Here is a 27,185-nt window from a genome sequence, read left to right as displayed (position 1 = left end):
ATGATGAGCCATATGAACTTAAAAAGTAATTGGGCAGTAATTAACACTACTGTACATGATCTACTGGCCAAAGTCTTTTCTATGAATGAAAGATGTCCTTTCCTCAGGAAACTCCTCAGCATTGCTATAGTACTGCCAACGTCAAGAGCTTCGTGTGGAAAGGAGTTTAAGACTGCAAATCTACTCAAGTGAAAGTTGAGATCTTCACTGCAAACAGCTGAATTGATTTTCAATATGAATGGTTTAAACGTAGAAGATTCTGAATTGACAAAATCAGCAGAGCACTGGTATTTTAAAACAAAGGGATACAAAATGCTAAGAGGGGAGAGTAAGACTGAAGTAGCAGTCACAAGATCAAGCTGGTTAAGTACTATGGACAGTCTCCTAGACCCCCTCACGCTGCTATATACCTCTTCCCTCTCACAACAAAAACGGATTGTTCTACCTTCTAACTGGCAAGAGTTTTGACCTCTATCAAAGCCACAAGGTGCCTCATCAGTTTATTCAGAAGTTCCTCAGTTTTAAATGTTGTGAGCAGTCTCACAGACGTACCATAGTAGTCAAGTTACTTTTTGCATAACAGTTATATTTGAGTACGGTAATTCTCGTATTACCGTGTGAATGTATGTATAGTTCCTCAATTCAAACGTGAGTGAAAAGGCAGGGCCATTTAAGGAACTAGCTTTTATGTGCCATGAACCCCGATTTCAGGAAGAAGACAAAGGAGTATTTAGGTGAAAACCTTAACCCTTTTGCTCTCGCGCTATACTCACCAGTAAAGCCTAAAACACCTGGGCCATTTTTCATGATTATGCATATTAGAATGTAAAAAAATCACTATATAAAGAAATCCATACATACAAAATTGAAACAATCACACTAGTATATAATACAATGAAATTTCAGTAAATTTATAATCCAAAATTGTTAATGGCATAATTTACCATGCGAAAACAATCTAAAAGTTAGAAAATAAATTGTAAAAATTTTCAAATACCAAAAAGTACTAATCTGTTCATTAGTATTCTTCTTGACCAGTCATTCTGAAAACAACTACATTTAATTCTGTATAATGTGATAATTTTGTTTCCCGTACTCTTATTTAGTCATGAATTATAGCACCTAATGTAACGAACTGTACATGTACCTTTCAGAGTCAGCATTTGTGCTTCCGAAAACACTCGCCATGCAGACCTTGTTACACCTAATGCATACTGCTCTGGCACCCGTTCTCTTTTCCAGAGTGCTGCATACAACAGAGTTACTCTTTCTTCTCAGAAGCTTTCTCACCCTCTTTGGTCCTCTCAGAGCTTGGATGGCAATTAATTTTGTTGTAATCCACTTCTCCCCTAGGCTCTCAATTACAGATACTGTGTAGTACAGTCTAGATTTTATTTTCCCATATCACTTATTGTTTTCTTCATAAAGAATGAAGCTGTTCAGTACCATTCTAGCAATGGTATCGAGAGCCGCTTCCTTCCAGTATTGTACAGTCCGTCTCTCATCAAGGTAGCTGTACGACATCATGTCAGAGGCGTCAATCCCACCAATAAATTGATTATAGGATGTTATGATGGTTTACTATTGCCGTTGGCACTGTTGTGGGTTGCTGGAATTTCCTGTTCTATTGCATGTCTAGATACGAGAATGACTGGTTTCTTTGGCCGGGGGGGGGGGGGGACGGACGGACATTTTTCACGGAATGTACATGCTAACATTGAACCTGACATACAATACTGTTTCTGTCCAAAAAATATATATATATTTTTAAAGTTTTGGGGGGAAAATTTCCCATTTCTCCTGAACAGTTGCTGTTATATATGTGCCCAGGTGGTAGAGATGGCATGCGATGGTACTGAAATGAAATAATTGTCAACAAAGACGTGGTAACCCTTGTTGAGGTAACCACCCATGACTAGAAGTTTTTCACAACAGTGTATCCCAAACCATGTTTTATAACATTGTCTCCGTCTCCTTGAGATATACACTGCCGGAAAAATCAAACATGCAACATACTCAAGGACCGAGTTCAGTGGCACCAGGGTATAATATGATTGTGCATACTGAGGAGTTGTTGCGTTAGTTATTCATTTGTCACAGACATCGGTGATCAGATGGCGCTCAGGAGGCTTGTCTGTGCGAACTCTGTTTTGACTCTGCAAGCAGAAACTGTGCCGAGGTTAGAGGTGAAAAGTGTTTGCAACATTCATGCTAGGGTACAACCACGCCCTGTTGACAAGTATGTGCTCTTGTTGAGCAACTGAAGCCTTTGAACAGGGTTGCATTGTGGGCCTGCAGGAAGCCGGATGGACCTATCGACGGGTTGCTGCATATGTTGGACACAATGTATCGGTGGTGTGTCGCTGCTTTCAGCAATGGTCTGTGGTACAATCCCACACCCATAGACCAGGCTCCGGATGTCCACACAGTACCAAGATCGGCTCATTGTGCGAGCAGCGGCGGCCGACCGAACATCATCCAGGAACTAAATCCGGCCACATGTTGCACCTGCTCTGTCACCAAGGATCATTGGGAACAGTCTGCTTGCAGCAGGATTACCATCACGTGAGCCTTTGGCCAGGCTACCACTTACACGGCACCGCCAAGCACGGTTGCCCTGATGTCATGAAAGAGCTGACTGGAGATGGGAATGACACTCTGTTGTCTTGCGAAACGACAACAGATTCTGCCTGTAAAGTGATGGACGCACAAGTGTATGGCGTAGACGTGGTGAGCGGCCTATTCCAGAGTGCATTCACCCATGACACCCATGTCCCACCCCAGGCTTCATGGTGTGGGGGGGGCCATCAGTTACAAGTTGCGGCCATCGATGGTGTTTCTGCAAGATAGCGTAACCAGTGCCCGCTACATTACACAGGTTGTCGTCCCCATGCTACCGCCATTTCTTCGATAGGATGGTGATGGGGTTTTTCAGCAGGACATAGCACGTCCACATACAGCTGCTGCAACGCAACATGTTCTACGTGGTGTACAACTACTGCCGTGGCCAACACGATCACCGGATCTGATGATGATGCTTGTTGTTTAAAGGGGCCTAACATCCAAGGTCATAGGCCCCTATGATCACCAAATCTCTCGCCAACTAACACGTATGGAACATGGCCATGATGAAGCGGGAAGAGAGTCTGCAAGAACCATTTCCGAACTGCATCAAAAGGTTCAAGATGCTTGGGGCAATCTATCGCAGGATGCCATTCTGCAACTTTATGATCGTTTGCATGTGCGAATACACGCCTGCATTGCCGCCAAAGGGGCGTACACTGTATTAATGCGACTGTTCAGGTAACCTTTACTGCAATGTGTGTTTCATTTGGTCTGAATCTGTTATCATATACTCTTGCAATGATGAACTACCTATCACATTGCTTGTAAATAAAATGACCTTGGGCCGGTTCTACCACCTACTGGTAAAGTAGCGCGTAATTTGCCCTCCGCATAAAAGGACGTTTCCGTTCGACCACTCCCAGGTAGCGTATCGGCAGCATAAATTGTCGTTACCCGGCGCGTAATTTATCGGCCACTTCGAGGGCCCGATAAGACTTTACCTGCCGGGCAAGTTTAGAGAGCTGAACATTATTAGCTGTATTTCTGGTGACATACAACTCAAATTAGCTTAGTATACTGAAAAAAGCATTATACTGTAACAGTGATCGATATTGTATTGCAGGATTTTGAACATGAATGCTTCCTTTGAGTTGCAACGGTCACACCAGCCTCTCGCATTGATAGCATAGGGAACACATTTTATACGTCAAGCTTTCACAAAGAAACTCTAAAAGGATATACAATCAAAACCTATTTGGAAATAATTCCAAATGGGATTTAATTTTCTACTTTTTCAGTTTTCGGACACTAAGTATAACTTAGTATATGTATCCCAAACACTTCGAGCTCTCTCGTAGCGTAATGGCTAATGCACGTAGATCGTAATATGAGTTTGCAGGTTCGAGTCTTCTATATGACGAATCTTTTTTATTTTCATTATTAGCGTATTAATCTGCATGCCTCTTTACATACGTTCTTTTGTTAATAATATATTTCATTGAAATGTTTTAATCACAATATCATGTCTACTAGGAAAATGCTTTATATGTGTGCTACTTATAGAAAGTGATGTTACGATTAACAGGTAGCCCAGGTAGCAGATTCCTTATCAGTTGTTTACATAGTCTTCTTGTAAATGATTTCGAAGAAATTGGAAACTATTCCATTCCCGAATTCCTCTTCCTATGATGGAAATTTACCCCGATTAGTTCTTTAACAGTACGGTACCCTCCAACTTTATCTTCATAAAGTTAAACATTACAATGAAATGCATTATAAATAAATGGAAGCATGTGAAACTAAACGAGGTCACAGAGCTAGTTGCAAATAGAGCATCGTGGAGATACGTAATCAATTCACAGAAGCCTGCAGATAAAATGCTCAAAGGCAATAAGTCCGTAAAGAAGATTTGGGTATATATACGGATATAGAAGCGCGTGAAAAAGAGTTAAGAACAACGGCAGGGAACGAAAATAATTGTTTAATGTAAATTAGAAAGTCGATGGAAACCTGCGTACCTTCAATTACGGGGCGAGTCACTTTACCAATCTACTACGAGAATAATTTACAAAAACGCTGCCTTACATGACAGGTTATAACTGGCGTAAGAAAATGTTATCTCGAGATTTTAATCCCAATTAGGTATTGATTTTGAAGCTCATGGATTAAAATCACGAAAGCTTGACATAAATCGTTGTCCATAACACGAGCCCGTTTCCACCTCTAAAACAACAAGGAATAAACTGACCACGAAATGGGTTAAAACTGAGCTTAAACGGGCAAAACGAGAAACACAACCGAACGCAACCTATTCACAACCTTTCACATCACAAGAGGTCGATGAGGGATTAAAATCACTCCGAAATGGCAAAGCTGCAGGACTAGATGGAATCTACCCAGAACTACTAAAAAACTGTGGTCCAGCTACAAGAAGATGGCTTGCTGCATTCTTCAGCTCCATACTTCAGTCAGGAAGACTTCCCCCAATCTTCAAAAAGTCAAAAATTATTGCCCTTCTGAAACCAGGAAAGGATCCAACTCTCCCACAAAGCTATCGACTTATAGCTCTACTCTGCGTCACCTACAAGTTATTAGAAAGACTGATACTAAACCGAATAGCACCTGCCATCGAAGCATTCCTTCCAGTTGAACAAGCAGGATTTCGACCCAGCCGTGACTGCAGTGACCAAGTACTGTCCTTGACCACATATCTGGAGGTTGGTTTTGAGAACAAATTGAAAAGCGTCTCTGTCTTCTTAGATCTTACAGCTGCATATGACACAGTCTGGAGGGAAGGTCTTATGCTTAAACTGATTAAAGCTGTTCCTTGCTTAAAAATTACTACACTAATTGACAGAATGTTAAGCAACCGACTATTTCAAGTTCACTCAGAACACAACAGAAGCAAATTCCACAAAGTCAACAATGGTCTGCCTCAAGGGTCGGTTCTATCTCCTACTCTCTTCAACTTATACATCCACGACCTGCCTGAAACAGTGTCCCGAAAGTTCATATATGCGGACGATATTTGCCTTACAATTCAACGACCCAACTTCGCAGAAGCTGAAATAGTTCTTAACCGAGACCTTGAACTGTTGGATGACTACTTTCAAAGATGGTACCTTCATCCCAATCCACAGAAAACAGTGACATCTACATTCCATCTGAACAACGCAGAAGCAAACCACCATCCAAGGGTATTCTTCAAGGGCCATGAACTACAATATTGTGCCAATCCCAGTTACTTAGGAGTAACATTGGACAGGTCTCTTACGTACAAAAATCATCTGCAGAAAACCGCCAACAAACTAAAAAGTCGTAATAACATTCTCCAACGATTGGCTGGAACTTCCTGGGGAGCGGATGGAAACACATTAAGGACAACATCTCTGGCCTTAGTCTATTCTGCAGCAGAATACTGCTCTGGTGTTTGGCTTAACAGTGCTCACACACAGCTAGTAGATTCACAACTTCGTCAAACCATGCGAATCATAACTGGTACACTTCGTGCTACACCGACCCAATGGTTACCGGTTCTCAGCAATATACTACCTCCACATATCAGGAGACAGAAGGTCCTTTTTCAACTATGGACCAGAATGCTAAAGAATGAACGTCTACCTGTTCATGAGGATATCAGACAGAAATGCACACGCATGAAGTCTCGCCAGCCTGCTTGGAAGACAGCCGTGAAGATAACATCTAGTGAATTCAACCCCACCTCTAAATGGTTAACAGAGTGGTCTTTATCCCCAGCTCGGGCAATAGTGGATATTAATAACCCATCCACAAAGCTGGCAGGCTTTGATCTGCCACGTTGCACCTGGAGTAGACTAAACCGCATGAGATGTGGAGTAGGTAGAACAGCATCTACTTTACACACCTGCGGCTGGTCAGTTTCTCCATACTGTGATTGTGGGGAGGTTCGACAAACAATGAAACATGTAGTGCAGGAATGTCCACTCCGTGCTTTCACTGGCACCATGGAAGACCTCAACACAGCAACACCCGAAGCAGTGAAGTGGGTGGCGGGTTTGGACATTCACATTTAGTGACATGTACATCACTCGCACTCAGTGTGTATATATGAACTGTCAGAGTTGATAGGTGGATAGCGATGTAAATATATTGTGTTTTCTTCTTGTACTTTCAAACTTTGTAAATTGCTTTCTTTGACTGTATAGATATGATAATTTGTATTTACTTTGTACTCATCTTTCACTGGTTGTGTAAATAGTTTATGGGTTGTCATTATTCATCATACGCCAAATAAAAATAAATAAGCCCCTTATTAGGCTTTTTGATGATAATCAACAGATGCAAGCACAGGAAAATAAGAGAATCGAAATGAGCTTCATACATCTGACGATAGATAGCACCGCACTCGAAAGCGAGAAGTCGCTGAAAATCAGTCTAGCCAACTCCATATATCGGTGTCTAGCTCCTGGTAGCTACCCAGGGCTTGCGCGGAGGTGGTTGCACGCAATGCAAAGTACCAGCCGACTTACACCCCCAGGTAGTTTACCTCCCGGGCAGCTGCCAGCCACTTTACCAGCAGATGGTAGAACCGGCCCCTTGTCTTTGAAGATGCTGCACGTTTTCTTTCTGGCAGTGTACATCAAGTGAGTAGTTATGATGTTTGAGTCACATAGCTGTCAGCTTGCATTCAGGAGATAGTGGGTTCAAACTCCACTGTCAGCAGCATTTCAGTGAACTTAGACTGACATGTGTTAGCAACTTTCAACTCGGTAAGGAAAGCAACGGGAAACTACCTTACTCCATACTTTCCCAGTTAGCCTCTCTAGTCAAATTTAGGTTGTCTGTGACAGCTGATGATGGAGCTACTGGGATCCAACCAGATTTTGGGCTGAATACACAAGAAAAATCATCATCATATTCATCATCATCATCATCATCATTTACCCGTATCCAGCTCTAGATGGGTTGGGGGATTTACGATACTTCACCTTCCCCTCTCCTTCCGATGATGATAACAATCATGATGATGATCATGACGATGACTATATTTATACAAAAATAACATATACACACTAAGATTAAAGCTTTTGTTAGAGTATTAGCATTAGCTTCCCATGATGTTCCAGTTAGTCTTCTGCATAGGTTATTACAAATTTTTAATTTGGCAAATAGGTCAGTAATCAGTCTAGTGTCACACCTAACTACTTCAGAGTGCTGTATTAGTGAAGTCTTTGGTTCCCAAGCAGAGCTCTGGCTGGAAACTAAACTGTTTATTGATTAGATAAAATGCTAATAATTTTTATTTTCGGTCGGTTCAGGTGGAGGTGCCATTTTCTGAAGTAATCATTTAGCCTCTAGATATCTTGCGAAATAAATTTTTCTGCTTCATTGAAGTCTGTTCTTTGCATTTCTGCAACACAGTTTCTGGTAAGTCATAAACGTATAAATAGAACAATGTAGGTGACAAAATTGATCCTTGTGGCAGGCGATTATTCAGCTTATGGAATCTGCTCCTGGTGTTTTCAGTGAAAACCTAGAACGTCCTGTTGCTAAGTATGTTGTCAGGTAGGTTTATGATGTTAAGGTAGGGTACAGCTTTGATTAGTTTGAGAAGAAGTCCTCATTCCGTACCATATCACAGGCCGCAGAGAGGACACACAAAACAAACACATTCTTCTTCTTCTTCTTTTTTGTTTGTGTTTTTTTTGTGTTTTGTTTGAATAAATTCCTTATTTCAGATAAGATGTCAGAGCGATCTTGTTTGAGATGGAATCCAGCCTGTTCAGCAGAGATAAGATGGTGTATGGCTGGAGCATTTCTGTTGAGTATTAAATGTTTCTAGAAGTTTCTAGGTAACATAAAGTAGTGTTATTGGTCTGTAGCTCTGAGGTAGATCTGGATCCTTCTCCGGTTTTAAAAGTGGTATGATTTTGATGTTTTAAACAAAGGAGGCAGTCATCCTGCATGTAATTTATAGGTGAAGGAGGTAAGCCAGTGCTCTCTTGCAGCACAATAAAACTTCAGGGAATATCACGCTGAATCCTGCTGCTTTCATTTCACAGAGTATCCATCCCAGTTTCTAATTCTTCCACAAAGAAAGGTTGAGAATATAAAACACTGAGTTGGACTTCTCAATTTGTCTGCCTGAGCTCAGCTCTGACCTTTCTGATGCATTTCTCCTCCCCAGCTGTTCTGAAGATGGAAAAGAGGTACCTAGTAACAGCATCCACATTGACAGAAGAGTTTTTACTTATTAGTATTGCCGTCGAGTCCCACTTGTGGATAAGTAGGATCAGGCTCTCTAGTTGGAATACATGAAATTTATGTCTGAACAGTTTTAGCCGATTTTGCTCTTCTGGCATTGTCTGGATCAGACTGACCACCAACGTCCATCAAGGATCTGAAATTTATGTCTGAACCTTTTTAGCCCACTTTGCTCTTCTGGCATTGTCTGGACCAGACTGACCACCTATGTCCATCGAGGATTGCAACAGTTCTGTGGCTTTCTCAGGATTTCCATTCTCCAGAAATTTGTTGCTCAATCAATCATCTTGTATCTTCACTCCAGCCCAGTACATACTTCTGGAAGCCTCTGGGAATACCTTGTTTTACAGGTTTATTTTATTAGAGCAACAAACCATTCACAGTTCTCAGAAACAGCTTCAATCCTCCTGATATTAGTATTGGTGTTGCTAACATATGTAGACCAGTCAGCTTTCTGAATGTTCCAGCAAGGTTTGCATTTGCTACAGATTACAGGAATCTAAAGTCCAATTCGGTAAATAACAGGCCTGAGATGGTTGTGTGGGAAGTCGTTCATAAATTTTCACCGTATTCGGGAAGCTAGTACCATCAGATTTGAAGATACATAGCAGAGATCAGGTGAGTAGTACTGTTTCCAACTGGCAGAGTAAAATGTGCCATCATCTTTAGGATCTTGAATGTCTTGTTAACATCTATTCATTTTTATGACTATGATTGTATGGCCTCAACTACTGTGTGCAGCCATTTTAATTTAACAAAATTTAGGCTGCCTTCATATTGATTTTAACATTCATTTTTACTCAATCAGATAATAGCAGAGTGAACCAGATCTTTGTTGGGCAATCTACAGTAGAGATTTTAATGAATTTTGTCTGGTAAACACCAAACGTGTCACCAGAGATCTTTTACAAACATCATACTGCATGGAGTGTCATTACATTTCACTATCACGGTTTTCATAATAAATAATCATGACATTGTTATTGGCTTTATGTCCCACTAAATACTTTAAAGGATTTCGGAGACACTGAGGTGCCGGATTTTAGTCACACAGGAGTTCTTTTACATGCCAGTAAATCTGCTGACACGAGGTCGACATATTTGAGCACCTTCAAATATCACCGGACTGAGCCAAGATCAAACCCACCAAGTTGGGGTCAGAAAGCCAGCGCCTCAACCGTCTAAGCCACTCAGTCTGGCATCACTGTTTTCTTTGACCCCTCTGTGGCCTATGGTATGGTATGCAGGGAAGGACTACTACTCAAACTAACCAAAGCTGTACCTACTTCACAACATGCTTACAGGCTGTTCAAGGTTTTTACCAAAAATAAAAATTGGACTGAACATAACTTTCAAACGCCTTTTATCACTGCAGACATGTCCATTTTTAGAGCAGGTTTAAACAGTTACAATTTTGGTTTTCAATAAGTCTTCATCATCTGGACATTGCAGAAGGAAGAGTGCCGAGTGCCTGTAGTAGATGTGTGTTGAATATTCAGTCTGAAGGCTGGTTTGATACTCAACAGCTCCACCATCAGTTGCCACAGATGGCTTGGGCATCACTGAAGAGGCACACAGTGGGAAATGAGGAACGAAGTAGTTTCCTGTTGCTTTCCTAACCAAGCTGCAAGTTCTTATCACATATAAGTCTGCCAAGCACACTGAAATACTTGCACTAACCAACCCTATAAGCAACATTTTCATACCATTCAGAACAGGAACTAAATAAGAAATGGCATTACTAGCATCCATCATACCTCAGTCACTTTTATTCTTAAGCCATGGATGAGGCTGATAGGTGAATAAAAGTAACAAATTTGACCTAGACAGGAGACTGGCTAACCATCAACTGCTAAGAGAACTTTAATCTCATTACTTGTGAAACCAGTTTTTAATTTAAGTCACATATAAAAAGATCGGAACATCAAAAGGAACACATAAAAGGACAAACACTATAACACGTCGGAGTGAGAAGATGGAGAAGCAGCAAGAAAACACAACAGGACAAGAACAATCTCCACATCTTTAAACAGATGGGCTCTCTCCTAATCAGTCACAGTTCTTCCGCATCTATTTCTTCTCAGCTGCCATTTCTGTTCTCAGCTGCCACTTCTGCTTCCCAGCTTCATCACAAGGGGGACTTCAACGCTCACCAAGCGTCCATCTTGACAGATCTCCAAGTCTTGATGCGGGAAGCGTAGAATAAGAAATAAGCTGGATAAACACAGGAAAGGGAAGAGAGTATAAGATAAAAGACGAGTACAGGTGGGATCCACCGGGGCAATTTTACGTACTTCTGCCTTAAGTCTGCTGTATACAATGCTCTTCCATCTGGCTGAATAGCACCCACATCAAGCAAATTGACATTGTCCTGAATCACGCCAAGCAAACTGACACTGTCCTGAACCAGACAATGGAGATTATCAGCGACGTCATCAAAACAACCCCACTGCACTGGCTTCCATCCTTCCTCCACATCTATGCGACATGAACCACCTTGTCCGACAAGCAAATAAAATGCAGGCCAGTCACTTCCAATTCACCAAGACATCTGAAGAATTGCTTCAATCCAACTAATCCAGACACCCTCCCCTGCTGCTGGCTCAAAAGCTGATGAAAGAAAACTACTGTGGATTGCAAACTTGGAATGAAGAATGGACTGCTAAAGCCCCCAATGAATGGAGATTGCTCTTTGAATCTATATAGCCCCCACCCGCATTTCATCTTCTGCATACTGTATGGGTCCCACTAAACAGAATGCACACTGGGCATGGAAGAAGTGGCTCTGCAATGCATTCTTGGGACCTTCCACAAGCTGTGACTGTGGTTAAGAATTCCAATAATATGATACACCCCCTTCAGATACCCACATAGAGCCTTCTGCACGGAACTATCGAGGACCTTCTGACAGCTTCAAGAACGGCTACAATGCAACAACTGGACATCCTACTTTAGTTTTCATTTTTCATTTGTTAATAATATGCATTTACTTATATTTTACATCGTTTCTGTGTTTTTTACATTTTCTTTCCTATTTTTCTGTATTGCACAAATCTCTTTCGATTCCTACATTGGGTTTTACCTTTACTTTTTTATATTTATTCTTTTACCTTGAATTTTTTTATTTATTCTGTTTTGTAAATTATTTGTTGTTTTCATAATGTTACTTAATTTGTGAGTGGCTTAACTTGTACCATACGATAGATAAATAAATAAATAAATAAATAAATAAATAAATAAATAAATACAAAGGTCGAGCAAATATAAACGAGATTTTTGTTCTTGAACACCAACGTTGGTAGGACTGGCCCAGCGCTTCTCCTATGCTTAGGTGGGACCGTTGGAAGTGGGGAGAGCATGCTGTTAAGATATTTCCTGCCATTTCGTCAGTAACGTTCATGATGTCGGAGCAACAGGTGCACCCCTCCACTGTGCAACGCATAATTATAAAATTTCTTGCTCGTGAAGGAGTTAAAGCGGTGGAAATTTGCCAGAGATTGACTGCACAGTTCAGTGATCAAACATTGTCAAGGACGCGTGCGTTTACCTGGCATAAAAAGTTCAAGGAAGGACGAGAACATGTGGAAAATCAACAACACTATTGCGATCATTGGACCAGCATTACAGATGAAAACATTTGTACGGTTAAATATATTATTGACGACGACTGGTGGGCGACAGTATCAGAAATTGCATAACACCTGAATAAGTTATGGGAGCTGTCAAGCAATCATCACAAACGACCTACAGTGCCGTAAACTGTGTTCCAGATGGGTCCCTTGCCTTTTGACCGAAAATCTGATGTTGAGAAATTTGGAGGTCTGTCAGAGGCTTACAGCAAGGTTTGGGGAAGAAGGCGATGCATTCTTTAGTTGGATCGTCATCTGCGACGAAACATGTGTCCACCACTACACTCCCGAATTCAAACAAGCCAGTAATGAGTGGCGGAGGAAAGGGGAGGCAGCACCAGTGAAAGCCAAGACACGACTGTCAGCTGGCAAGGTTCTTGCAACTGTTTTTCGATCGGCGAGGCATTTTGCTAATTGATTTTTTACATGAGCAATGCACAATTAATGCTGCTTACTACTGCAAGCTGTTGAACAAGGCGACGGTTGCATATCGCCGCAAAAGAAGAGACCGAACGATTTGACAGGTCATCCCCCTCCACGACAATGCGCGGCCCCGTACTGCAGCTCTGTCTCCAAGCTTCAGGAAATGCACTGGACTATACTTGATCATCCTCCTTACAGCCCAGACTTATCGCACAGCGATTTCCATTTGTTCGGACCGCTTGAAGAAGCTATAGGAGGGCAACGATTTGAAGATGACGAGAATGTGGAAGACTTAGTGCGCAAATAGCTGGTGATATGACCCTGTTCTTTTTACGATGAGGGCATCAAAAAGCTGCCCATATGCTGGGACAAATGCATTTCCAAAGCAGGAAACTATGTGGAAAAATAAATTGTAATTGCCTTGAGTTTTTTAATAAATGAATAAAAAAAAAAATCCTGTTTATATTTGATCCCCCCTGTACAAATGAAAGAATAAATAAATAAATAAATAAATAAATAAATAAATAAATAAATAAATAAATAAATAAATAAATAAATAAATAAATAAATAAATAAAATAAATAAATAAATAAATAAATTACAAGGGGGCAAAAGATTAGGGACAATGGAAAACACAAAAGGGAATAAAAGGAACTCAATGGGTAAATCCTATTATGGGGTCATTTCGATGTTCCAATTATTCTACTATATGCGACTTGAGGAGCCTTCGTGGCTAAGACGGCAGCGAGTTGGCCCCTCAATGCTGGATACCGTGGTTCAAATCCCGGTCACTCCATGTGACATTTGTGCTGGACAAAGCAGAGGTGGGATAGGTTTTATCTCCGGATACTCCGGTTTTCCCTGTCATCTTTCATTCCAGCAACACTCTCCATTATAATTTCATAGCATTTATAAGTCATTCATAAATTACTTTGGGAGTGGTGACCCCAATGTACTAATAGCCTATAAATGGTTCATTCCTTACATCCCTGACCCGGTCAAAGACTGGAAAACAGGTTGTAGGTTTTATTTGACTTGAATTGCACTTGTTTGGTCCTTTCAATTACTTCATTTGCTGTGGGCCCTTACCCCAGGCACATGCTACATAAGAATCACAGGCTGCCGACATGCAGACTTCCTATTGATAAACTTAACCACAATAGGTATTGGATTTGACCCTGTAATGACTTGTCTAAATCTATTTAAAATAGTTTGTGTTGGGTCCACCTTCTCAATACACTTCTAACTGAAAATTACTTATTCATTCATACACGTTTCAGGAACATTATGCATTCCCTTCACCAGTAAAGTCCAATCAAAGAATAAAAACAATATAACACTATCTTTTGCTTAGCCCACAATTTCAAGAAGAAAGAGATAGTATTTTCTCTCTGTTCTTCCAAATTGTAGAAATCATTCAAAGTGAAACACCTGATTCCGTCGCGATGTTGACGTTTGTTTCCCCATTATACATTTGTCAAATTATGTGTGGGTTTTCTCCTATATTAACCACTTTCCTTTTCTTTTGCAACACCTTCATAGCGATGCTTGCCTCGACTATTTAACAAGCACACTGATCTGAAGTCTCCAATAATAAGCGTTAACAGTGTTTTCAGCAATCCCCAAATACGTTAAAAAGAAAAATCGCTGGACATTGTAGCCGATACATTTCTCCTAAAATATGATAAAAATACGTTGTTTTATACAATATGTCATAATAAGTGGTGTCGTACTAAGGGATTTTTGAAATACAGTATTTATATAGAATTCAGAAGGGACCATAGATTCCGCCGTTATATTAAATACGTCATTAAAAGAGATTACATAAAATCAGCTTCGTGGTATGTATCGCACTTAAAGAGATTCACAACAAAGTATTTTTATTTTCCACCTTGTCGATACACTAAATTGCTTAAGGCAACTTATTGGTTAAAAGTGGTACATGTTTCGTATATTATCAACATCTTCAGCCACATAACACTGTTTAGATGAAGCATTAATACTTTGTCAATATATGTATGTTTCATCTAAACAGTGTTATGTGGCTGAAGATGTTGATAATATACGAAACATGCACCACTTTTAACCAATAAGTTGCCTGAAGCAATTTAGTGTATCATCGACTAGGTGGAAAATAAAAATACTTAGTTGTGAATCTGTTAAAAGCGATGTCGCAATAAACTGTTTTGACTGCAGAAACTTTCTAACAGGTAAAGGAAGGATGTATATGTATTATATGTTGGCCTCTAAGGAAGAATGTTATTATCCTGACATGTACGATGACATTCACGAGTTTAAATTATCCCATATTATTGTATTCTCATGTACAATAGAGTGAATACCTCACCGGCAGAAGGTGAAGGATCTCTGTATGTCAACAGATTCAGGATTCATATGTAGTGCATGGCTCGATCGCCTGGTTGGTGATTCATTTAAACATGGCAGCTGGCGTATAAAACATGTCTGAAGGCATTCCTTTACCTCAAATACTTGTTGGATTTTGAAAATAATTACATCGATGAATTTGTACTGTCCATGGCTCTAAATCCAGATGTAGAAAACAGCATATAGTTCCATTTAAAAAAATGAAGTTAGCACCATTATCTCAGCATACCTGACACTCTGGAAAAGATCAATTATGAGCCCCTTGGCAAAAGTACTGAAAGTGAAAACAGATTTTTCGTATCTTCAACAGTTCACGAGTTATTCAGGAGTTTTTTTAAATTTTATTTTTGGCTAGTGGTTTAATGACACACTAACACATAGAAGGTTTTCAGTGGCGCAGGGTTGAGAAGGACATGGCCATGGTCTTAATTAAGGTAGAGCCCCGATACTGACTGGTGTGAAAATGGGAAAACCAAGCGAGTGACTGCACGGTTTGGGTCATGTAATGGTCAGTTTGAATTTGGGAGAGAGTGGATTTGAGCCCCACTTTTGGCAGCCCTTAAGATGGTTTTCAATGGCTTCCCATTTTCAGAAGACGCAAATGCTGGGGCTGTACCTTAATCAAGGCCGCAGTCAACTCCTTCCCACCCCTAGCCCTTTCCTGTCCCATAGTCACTATAAAACCTATCTGTGTCAATGAGATGTAAGAAAAAATAAATAAGGGAAACTACAGAAAAACCTGTAGACCTGATATGGGCTTTTGGGCTTATGCCATGTCAAAAAAAAAAGACAAGGTGAAACTCTCTACGTTTTGCAGAGAACTTTGCTCTGCGTCTTCAGAAGTAAATCTAGACTGTTCACAAGAAAGTCTACAACAAGTTCTCTGTGAGAAGAGCATCTCCGTGTTGATGATTTACTATGACAATGAAAATTGAAAAGATTGCTCCTCCCCAATCAACACAAAATATACTTAAAAGAATTAGACTATCTTTTACTTAGGAAAAGTTTTGGCCCCTTTCATTGGGCATCGTCAGCTTTATAGACAAGAAAAAATACAAATTAGCGCACATTAAAAAAACTTTTAACAAGCATAAAGTAAAACAGATTTCAATATGTAGTCCGTTTGAACTTGGCTGGACGTGACTCACTATGTGAGTGGATAATATCCGCACGAGGCTCCATTCTACCACCACTGGTGGAAAAATTCAAGAAATGCAGGATCATGAATTTGCCTTACAGTACTAAGGACGAGATGCTCTATGGAAAGATGGTAATTATAATTATTCTTCCACCGGCAATACCGGTGAAACTGATCATGAATATACTGTAGGTAAGAAAGAATGGAACTACTGATTTGAATATTTTATTGCAAATATTTACATAAAACAAAAATAAAATTATAAATCACTTTTATTTTTACTACTGTAGAATACCATGTGCAGCTACAACAGCACTGAAACATTATGACAAGGACAAACAATATAGCATGTTTAAAAAAATAACATTTCACGTAGAATGCATTTTTCCAAAATAAAACCCTTCAATTGGCTACAAGCACATTCAACAGTCTCTTAATCAAGCAAAATGCCCAAACATCTTAGATCAATAGTGGAAAACCTACTGACATAACTACATTCAACCCGAGACTGACCTAAACAAGCCAAAAGCCATACCACTGAAGATTTTTTTTTTTTTTTTTTACTGACACATATAGGTGTTATGGCGATGATGGGGTAGAAAAGGTCTAGGAGTGGGAATGAAGCATCCATAGCCTTGATTAAGATACAGCCTGGTGTGAAAATGGGAAACCATGGAAAACCATCTTCAGGGCTGCTGACAGTGGGGTTCATACCCACGATCTCCCAAATGCAAGCTGACAGCTACGTGACCCAAACCACACAGCCACTTGCTTGGTATATCACAGAAGAAAGGAGAACCTCAGGGTAGTTCACTCTCCGCCTGTCTGTTCAACTTGACAACTTAACACTCTAAAAGAACTCTCATATCATGAAATCTCAACAGTTCATGGCTTCTCTTTAATTCATGGTTTGAATAAAACATAGTGTTTGGCCTTTGCATATGATACAGCCTTTTCAGAAAACAATGTGCCAACTCGTTGGCTGAATGGTCAGCGTACTGGCCTTCGGTTCAGAGGGTCTCGGGTTCGATTCCCAGCCGGGTCAGGGATTTTAACCTTCATTGGTTAATTCCAATGGCCCGGGGGCTGGGTGTTTGTGCTGTCCCAAACATCCCTGCAACTCACACACCACACATAACACTATCCTCCACCACAATAACACGCAGTTACCTACAAATGACAGATGCTGCCCACCCTCATCGGAGGGTCTGCCTTACAAGGGCTGCAGTCGGCTAGAAAGAGCCGCACGAAATTATTATTATTAGAAAACAATGTGCTGAGAACAGGTAGGATTTTATTACAAACTGAAAGTTCTCTCACAGCATCTGACTTCAGAATTAAGCCATCGAAAAGTAAACTTGTTTGCATTGCAGATGGATCCATGAGAAAAAATCTCTCACAGATAGCGAAGAGAGAATCAAATATCTGAGCGTAAATTTTAATGAGATCATTTCTGGTGAGGCAAAAATAACAACTAACCTACAGTATAAGGTAACATCAAAAGCTTATACAAATCTCCATTGCTGAGACCTGATCAGAAGATGTCCATTATTAATCAATACATAATTATAACCCAGTCTTGTATGTCCTTTACAATGTATACAACCGACAAAGATCAAACACAGCTTTCTGGAAGGTGTAGATAAGGTACTTATAGAAATCACACAATTGCCCAGACGGAGCTATTTATGCTCCGAAGAAGTTTCGTGATCTTGGTCTTATGAGAGCGAAAAGAGAAGACATAATATTCAAAATTTCAACATCTGCTATCATTCTTTTTATCAATGATCGCAATAATCATCCCATAAAGTCAAAGAAATGTTAATGTTTATTTATTGCACCTATTCAATACATAAAAAGTGATTTTAATTTAGAATTAAAATCTGTGAATAAAATTATAGGGACATGTTTTGCCCTTTATTTGAGGGCATCTTCAGCCTTAATCTCAATCTGAAAGATAAATCAGGATCCTGATTGTTCTTAATTGTGGTTGAATTAAAAAAAAATACAAATGAATGTGTGAATGATGTAGGAAATATGCTTCAAAAGGTGAGATGGTTGACAGTGTTAAGATATTCTTAAAAATAAAGTCTTAGTGAAGTCTTACAAACAAATAGTCATAATTTATACACTTTCTTGAATGTCCTTGTCTAATCAACTTCTGGGTAAGCAACAGAAGAGGATTCTCATGTTGTGTACCATCCCAGCTGTTCGAGCAGTCCCAGGCAGAAGTTCCAGCACTAACCTCTGTCATCATCAAGAATGCAGTGAGAGCAAAACCCTTGGCCATGTGCTAGTTTTTTGACACAAGGGAGAATTACTCTGAAACTTGCACCATCACAGTAAGATCTACTGTGTGTGTGCTCTCTGAGAATTGAAAACTCAAGGCGGGGTGGGGGAATGTGTTCAAATAGGTGTCACTTCCAATGGATATGTAAGGAAAGCTGACATTGCTGTAATTCACTGTCGGGCATATAAAGCAGTTATTATCAATCCAACAGTGCAATTTGAGATCAATACAGTTCATGCTAGAGAGGTTGACTAGGAAAACGAAAATGCAGGATCCTGAATTTGCTTGACGGAACTAAAGACGATGGATGCTCTACAGGAAGATGATGGCTAGAACAATGATTCTTCCACCGGGAAATATGGTGAAACTGATCGTGAATATAGCTTAGGAAGAGTGGAACTATTGACTAGAAAATTTTATTGCACATATTTACAAAAATAAATTATAATTCAAGTTTTGTTACTACTGTAGAATACTGCCCGCAGCTTCAACAGCACTTGTATGATAAGGAAATATAATAAAGGCATGTTTTTAAAGAAAATTGATAGCTCACGTAGAATCCATTCCTCAAAAATAAAATTACCAAAGCCTTTGATTCAATTGGCCATGAATCGCTTATTTTTATAACTTCCACGAGTACTGGTCAGTACTTGGGGACTGTTAATAGGAAGCAAAGCACGAGTAACAAAACATGCATGGGATACCAGGAAGAGCATGCAGATACAGCACAGCACGTTGGAAAAGATCATAATACACGTCGCTAAGGACTACCTCAGCATCCATTATCATCATTACGGACCGGAAGATCATGCCCTAAAAAGAAAAGGAAATATGCATGCACTTATGCTCTTAAAAAACTGAAAATATGTCCACAAATATGCACCATTAAACTGAAAGAATCAATATCCTTTGGTCATAGAAAAGACTAGTTAGTATTAAATTAACACATTGAGGTTTGATTCAATTGTATAGGCTGTGTCATATATTGCAGAGAACAAAGTATGTTGTCTGGTTTTCATCGCCGTTAGTACAAAATAAACGTACTATGTGCGCTGATCGGCACTATATAAGATTTTGTTCATATAGTCCCTGAAGGAAAAAAAAAAACAGATGGCAGCAAACTTAGGCTCTACATGTCATATTCTTCCTTTCAAATCATGCCAGAGCTATGTCGACTTGACAGCAGTGTGCACGTAATGGCGGCCGTGCGTGAACATAGACTGAAAAACAGTTATTTAAACCAACTGAACAGGTCTAAGAGATCACACATAATATTTATGTACTAATTCTTATGTAGATTTATCTCTTTTAAAAAACAATTATGAACGGCCTAAGAACAAAATAAACACAATATCAGCCATATTTCATTAGTTAAGATTATACGTTGAACTTTTTAACAACATGAAAAACGTACTAATTTCAATCCACTATTTCCATAGTAAGGGATCTACCGTAAAACAGGGTAACTTCGGCCACTTTTTCGTATATTTTTAAAAATAAAATGTGAAATATTCCCTCTAATTTTCTGAAAAATATAATATAAATTGTGCCATGTTTGTTCTTCATTTTTAAATACCGTATGAACATAATTCTCATCGTAATTCAGTAATGAATGATGATTATCGAAAGAGTGGCCGGAGTTACCCCGTGTTTTGGGGTAACTTCGGCCGCCATAAAAATAGCTCAAGAAACGAAGTTTTCTTCGATGTAGTGTTACTTCGGCCACCGTGAATGTTTTTTTAAAAACCTACAAATCAACAATCGCAAACAAATTAAAACGATTTATGCTGAAAAAGATGTATAGTGATCAAATTCACTTTTTCCCAAAAGAAGAAACTATTTTATTTAGCCTAAGCATACAAGCATTGTATGATATTACAAATTACATGTTGCATTGTGTAAATATTTGTAATGGTACAAAATGTAATAAATAAAAGGTATGGAAATCATAAAGCCCAATTGTATAGAGAGAAAAGGTGGTCGGAAAAGAAGCAATCTTGTAGACTGTTCTCATAATGCACCGTCTTCTAAATGAGAAAATATCTGGGCCAGCGTCAAGTTCTTAAATGTGTATCGTCCATGTCAACTGATATCCGTCTATCATTGAAAATGGAAACTGTCTTTCCCCTCCCTGTCGGGATAAACGTCCCCGTTTATTGTTATTGTGTCTTTATTAATCTCTTCTAAAGCGTTCTTGAAGTAAACAGGATGGTAATTACAATATCCGCGGCCGCATAATGTTTTCCTGTACGTTCTTGGCATGGCCGAAGTTACCCCGGAAGAGGACAACTTTTATCACAAAACTATTCCCTGAAAAACCTATTTGATTAAAATATATAAAATTGTGTTGATCAGTTACCAGACAAACTTACATTTTGACCCCATAAACCACTGGGATGGAGAATTGAATGCTGGGGCTAGAGAACAGTTTGTTTTCTGCTGTTACCAGACAAGACAATAGTCGGGGCTGAGAAAAAAATTGATTGACTCAACAATGAGCCCGCCAATGTTATTTGGACTACCGAGTGTTGATAGAGCATTCTATTGTGTGTGCATTTTAGTTGTTGCAATTGGTTCATCTTTTCCAGTATAGAAGGCAGGAGAAAATAAGTGCTGCTATTCGTCAGTGGCCGAAGTTTCCCTGTATGGCCGAAGTTACCCCACTTTACGGTACCAACTGTACTACACTTTTTACAGATATGCAATAGAAAGTATGAACTCAAATACAGTAAAATAAAAAAATACCAAAGTTCAAAATTAGTATCTAATTTAAAAATCCAAAATTAATGAAAAATGGCCAGTCTGGAGGATTAAAATGTATAAAAGTGACAAAGACCTCAATGTGTTAAAATAAAATTACACTATACCTTAGAGGTTGAAGGAGAAATGGTCCTGGTGTCAATGTTGACTGATGAATGGCAGTTTACAACCATCACTTTGCACAAATTTTCAATTGAAAAATCATCTGCTGTCGGACAAAACACTTTTGTAACATAGAAAACTTCTCTCCACATCAGAGGAGGTTATAAGGCATAACTGCTCCACAGAGAGGGGCGAAACTCTTTGCATAACATACTGTTTTCCTTCAACAATGTCACGAATATTGCAGTTTGTTTATAACCAGGGTTTTTTTGAAATTACATAAGTCACTTTCTCTTTTTGACCTGTACTACCAGGAACAGAACTTAGATCGCTTATTGTTTTACCAAAAACAGTAAGCGATTCATTTAACACGCACCCGCGGCAATTTACCGCACTTTTAAATATTTGTTAATAATTTCGTTGTTAGCCGCTGTAGGGCTTAGGGCTCTTGTTTCATCCCTCCCCTCCTTCTCTCTCGCTTGATGTTGATTATCGTCAGTGAATTGCCTGCTGCGTTCTGGAGTAGTTAAAGTTTTCTTTCACTCTCGCATCTGCCGTGGCATATTGCTTTCATGCGACCCCTCGCATCTGCCGCGGCATATTGCTTTCATGCAACCCCTCGCATAGTGCATTCTTACATGACTGCATTTCCAAGAAAGTTTAAGTAAAGTTCATGAGGTTTATGGTGGCTTTCAGTGAAGTGTGGTGCTGTAGTTTTATCTTGAATTGTGACCAAATCATTCATTGAAATGTACATATGGAAACGTTGCGGCAATTTGCTCACGCGCGACCTCTCGCGCTCTTTAAAAACTCTCGTAACTTTACCAGATTTTGCGACAAAATTCATTAATTTTTTTTCATTGAGAAAATATTGTTACTGGGTAATTATGTTAGTACTAGTCGAAAGGCAGTTACACAGGGTACATATTAATATTTTTATCAGAGCATTCACCGCCAAAGGAAAATAGCAGCTCATTAAAATATGAAGCATGAGCAATTTGCCTACGCGTGACCTCTCGCGTTCTGAAATGGGTGCAACCTCTCGCGTGTTAAGGGAGATCCTACAGCTTCCAGTAACATTATGGCTGTTTATAAGAAAATGTTAACTTAAAAGTTTCTCAGTCTATCAAACACAAAAGTTCAATATAAATACAACAGTATAATATACCTGTAATAAATACACACTATTAAAGAAAGAATGACATGTTTCGTTCTACAAGAACATCCTCAAATTCTGCCAAATCACTAAAATCATACATATATACGTTGCATAAACTTGTCAATGACTGAGAATTTGGTGATAATATGAACAAGTATTAACAAATAATGATCTTATTAGTACTCAACCATCACTATATAATTTACTTAAATGTTTCTGTACTTATCTAAGCTGCTGAAGTGTAGTCCGTTCTCTGCTTCCAGGCTGTGGTAATGGAGGGGCTCAGTGAGAAGTTTTTGTGGGCGTTGCAAGCTGTCCCATGCAGAGGGGAGGGGAAGTAGGGGGGAGCGAGGATAGTGTTGTGGATCATGCGTTCTATCCACTGGAGAGGGGAGAGAGGGTTATTTGGTTCTTCATGCTATAATGTATTACATGTAATATGGAGTTAATATAAGTTACTGATTATGGTTAAATAAAGTATATACTACCAGCATGTGCTGAACAAGTTGTGTGAATGAAGCTGAGAGAAATACCTGATTTTACCATGTAAGTAACCGCATCTGCAACAAATAAATGACACCAGATGGCCATAATAATTTCAAGGAATAAATCAAACACTGTGTCGCAGTTACATCGTTAGTGGCTGGCAATTCACACACGTTAAGAAGATAAGGTATTGTCTTTTGTTCCTTATTCAAGGCACCGACAATAATAAAAATAATCTATACAAGTCTTCTTCTTCTTCTTCTTCTTCTTCTTCTTCTTCGTCTTCTTCTTCTTCTTCTTCTTCTTCTTCTTCTTCTTCTTCTTCTTCTTCTTCCAGCTCCAGTTTTCTGGGTGTGGTGTACAAGGGCTCACCACTTCTTCCTGACAAAGTCTAGCTTCTGTTCATCTATGCCCCCCCACTTCACATTCCTCTTGTTGATCTCCGATTTCACTGTGTATCCATCGATTCCTTGCCCTCCCTCCTGGTCTCTCCCCTTTCACTTCTGACAAAATAATTCTTTGCTGTTCTTGTTCCCACATAACATTTCCAAACCATTGTAGCCTGTGTCTTCCTAAAAGCTCAGTAGCAAGTATTTTGATGCCAGACTCCTTCATTTCTAATCTCGTCTTTCCTGGTCATTGTTCTGATGACTTTCATTTCTGTTGACTGGATTTTACTATTAGCCTTGTTATGTAGGGTACACGTTTTGAGTCCATAGGTGAGAACTGGAATGAAGTAGGTATCAAACATGGTCAATTTTGCTTTCCCCTGGGGTATTTTATCATCCCAAGAGCAATTTCTCATTTGAAAATAAAATTGAGAAGATTTCTGAGTCCTATTAAGTATTTCTTTGTTTACTGCGTTATTTTTAGAAATGATACTTCCAAGGTATTTTAGGTTAGAAACAGATTGTAACAGAGTTCCCTCCAAGAAAATGTTTAAATCTGTCCCTTTCCTGTTGATAGTTATTTCAACAGTTTTTGTTTTACTTCTTTCTTTAAACTTGCCATTCCAAATATTTAGTTTCTCCTGCACTTCTGCTTCACTTTCCCCCCAGATCAGAAACATCTGCAAATATTACAGTGATATGCTCTTTGCAATGTTTTTTGATGGATTTTATGATCCAATCCATGACAATGATGACAGGAGGGGTGAAAAGGCACTTCCCTGCTGGACTCCTCTTTTGGTTTCAAACCAATCTGATCCATCCCCTACCTGAACACAGCTAAAGCATTTTTGATGGAGCATCTTTACTTTATCAATCAGGAAGTTTAGCACACCTAATGTATACCTTCTAGGCATTCCCAGATTATCTCCCTGTATATTGCACTTGTCTTTCCACATGATGATTCAGCTTCTGAAACCAGGGTGGCCTTGAATGACAACCACTTTTCTTCTACTCCTCTTTTTTCATTCTTAGGTAATTTATTATTATTTATTTTTTCCATGAATTGTAGACACAATTCAGGGATGGTGAATGGAGAAAGGGCATAGCCCCACATACACGAATGTTTGGCTGAGATCTTTCTTTGGTATTCTTCTTTCTTCCCATCTTCTCCTAGCAACTAGTTCTTTATCTCTAGCATTTTCTTGCACGTCATTCTGCACATGGACACTCCCAATGTGCACAACCAAAAGCCGGTGGTCACCATCAAGATTTTCACTTGGAATAACCTTAACATTGCTGCGCTTGCAATTATTGCGAGCGCGGAGAGTGACCGCTGCTCTGCTGTGCCCATAATATTGCAAGCGTGACATTCTTCTGAATTTATCAATGCAATACTCCCAATGTTGACATAAGAAGTAATTCAAACTCCGTGGGCGGATACACGCATCTCTCTGCAGTAGATAGGAGCTTACGAAATGACAATCTGTTGATTCATTCACGAGTTATTGATATAAATACGACACTCTGCTTTACGAGCTGCTCTGCAATATGCCCGGCGTGCAAACTAGCAGTGAGGCCCGCATCAGGGATGAGTAAGCTACAGTATGTCGACTGTCAGTAAAGCACGCGATCTTACCGAATCCGAGGTTGTAAGAGTGCTATCCACATTAGAATCGGAAGATGAATATTCCGATTTTAGTGATTTCGAGAATAATGATGATAGATGACACAGATTATAATGTAAGTACAGAAGTTGTCCAACCACTTGTACAACCCTTGATTAACTGGTCTGGACCATTTTTTATTCTGATATCAAACCAAGATGTATAGGAATTTTTAATGCGTTCTCAGTGTTTTATCTTGAATAATATTTTACCATAAAATTTAGATACATTTTTACTCAGTTCAGACACCCCTGAAGTTATTGTCTTCAGTTTAGTTACATATCAGTGCTTGGAAGTGGACAGCTAGGACCACCTGTAGCCACTGAAACATGTAAGTTGAGCTTTTTACTGTTATTTTTAATTATTAGTTTGATTTTTATTCAATTGTTGGCCTTTTATGTTGGACAACCTTGAATTTCCTGTGCAACATATAGCTAATTTTGTGTTAGAAAGAACAGTTTAGGACCTTCCATATTTAGTATAAAAATATGACAAGCAGGCAAGAACCCTCTGGTTTTTCCCATCTTATTTCCGACTTTTATGTATTGAAGCACAGGGCTTTTACAAAAGAGAATTTATCTCAGCAATGAAAAGGTTAACACCAGTGGTGAACTGGCTAGCACATCTATTAGTTATTATATAGTCTATCACTGTCCTCTGCTTCCTATCCCTACTGTAGCGTGTGATTTTATGACTGTCTCTCTTCTGAAACCAAGAGTTTTGTATGCACAGTAGTATATGAGGTTTTCTCCCTCTTGGTTTCTGCCACCACAGTCACGGGGGCCTATGATGTCATCACAGCCTTGTCTATCTGTCCCTCAGAATCAGTAGTTTCTTCAACAGACAACCACATGAATTGAGCTGCAGTCGCTTAAGTGCGGCCAGTATATAGTATTCGGAAGATAGTGGGTTCGAACCCCACTGTAGGTAGCCTATAATTTGACAAAACTTACTGCTTATTACCACTCAGTTCAGAAGTTCTATGCAACAGAAATGTGTAAAATTGACATACAAATCTACAAAATCATGACAATATTGTAAACTTGCAAGATCTTATGAGAGACAAAACTGTCATTATGCAAAACCTATCTGACAAGTTTCTGTCAAATGTCACTTGTAAAATAGGGTGCTGGTTTTCACTGATAAATGCCATATTACTCACCTATTCACTAGGGCAATGGCTGACAACATTGTAACTTTTGAAATTCCATCTCCTGAATGAACACAGTATTCCAAATGACTATATTTCCTTTCAAGAGATTCTTCAACGTTTACGTCATTATCCTTTCTACTAGCCAAAATCTGAAAGTAAATAATATGTTGCAGGAAATTAAATAAATTTACTGATCATAAGACACACATTGGTTAGCTGACACACAATTTCAAGTTATGAAGAGAGAGACTGGAACAAGAAAGGGAACACAATAGGATAAACACAATGACAGGACAAGGGAGAAACAGAAAGATGACAAGGACAAATATGAAAACACAAAAGGAGAAGGACTTTTCAATTTAGAGAGTATTGCTTTCACGGCTCATAATTGTAGATATCATAAGCTTGTGAGCTTTTGCCATGTCAAGAAAATAAGGTGAAATCCTTCAAATTTACGAGGAAGACTTCTCTAGTGATCAGAAGAAATTTTCTTCTGAAGACACGGAGCAAAGTTCTCTGGCAAAAGCTCACAAGCTTCTTATGATGTCTACAACTTTTAAATCATGTCTGAAAAAAAAAAAAAAACTGGGGGAGGGCTTCTTTCTCCTTCTGAAGTTTCTACATTTTTCTGATAACGAGGTATACAATAAGGAAGTACACCCAAAAATTTACAAAGTGAAACCAGTTTTTGACAAACTATTATCTTTAAACGTGAGGAACTTCATCTTATTTGCCCGTATTGAACTGAGATCACAATTAGAATAAAAAACTTTAAGGTTCCACCTTGTTCAATACAAAT

At 39.2% G+C, this 27,185-nt stretch overlaps 1 protein-coding gene across 1 annotated transcript in view; it reads right to left on the bottom strand.

Annotated features, from left to right (window-relative positions):
* Positions 1-27,185, bottom strand: part of Dcr-2 (Endoribonuclease Dcr-2) — a 396,960-nt gene that overhangs the window by 229,899 nt on the left and 139,876 nt on the right. Inside the window, exon 10 of the mRNA XM_067143947.2 lies at positions 26,396-26,535. Coding sequence (XP_067000048.2) covers positions 26,396-26,535 — 140 coding nt within the window. The remainder of the gene's footprint in view (positions 1-26,395; positions 26,536-27,185) is intronic.

The sequence above is a fragment of the Anabrus simplex genome, chromosome 3, assembly GCF_040414725.1.
Source record: "Anabrus simplex isolate iqAnaSimp1 chromosome 3, ASM4041472v1, whole genome shotgun sequence".
In the NCBI taxonomy this organism is placed as follows: Eukaryota; Metazoa; Arthropoda; class Insecta; order Orthoptera; family Tettigoniidae; genus Anabrus; species Anabrus simplex.
The sequence above is the reverse complement of the archived record's forward strand: the minus strand, read 5'-3'. Positions and strand labels throughout refer to the sequence as shown.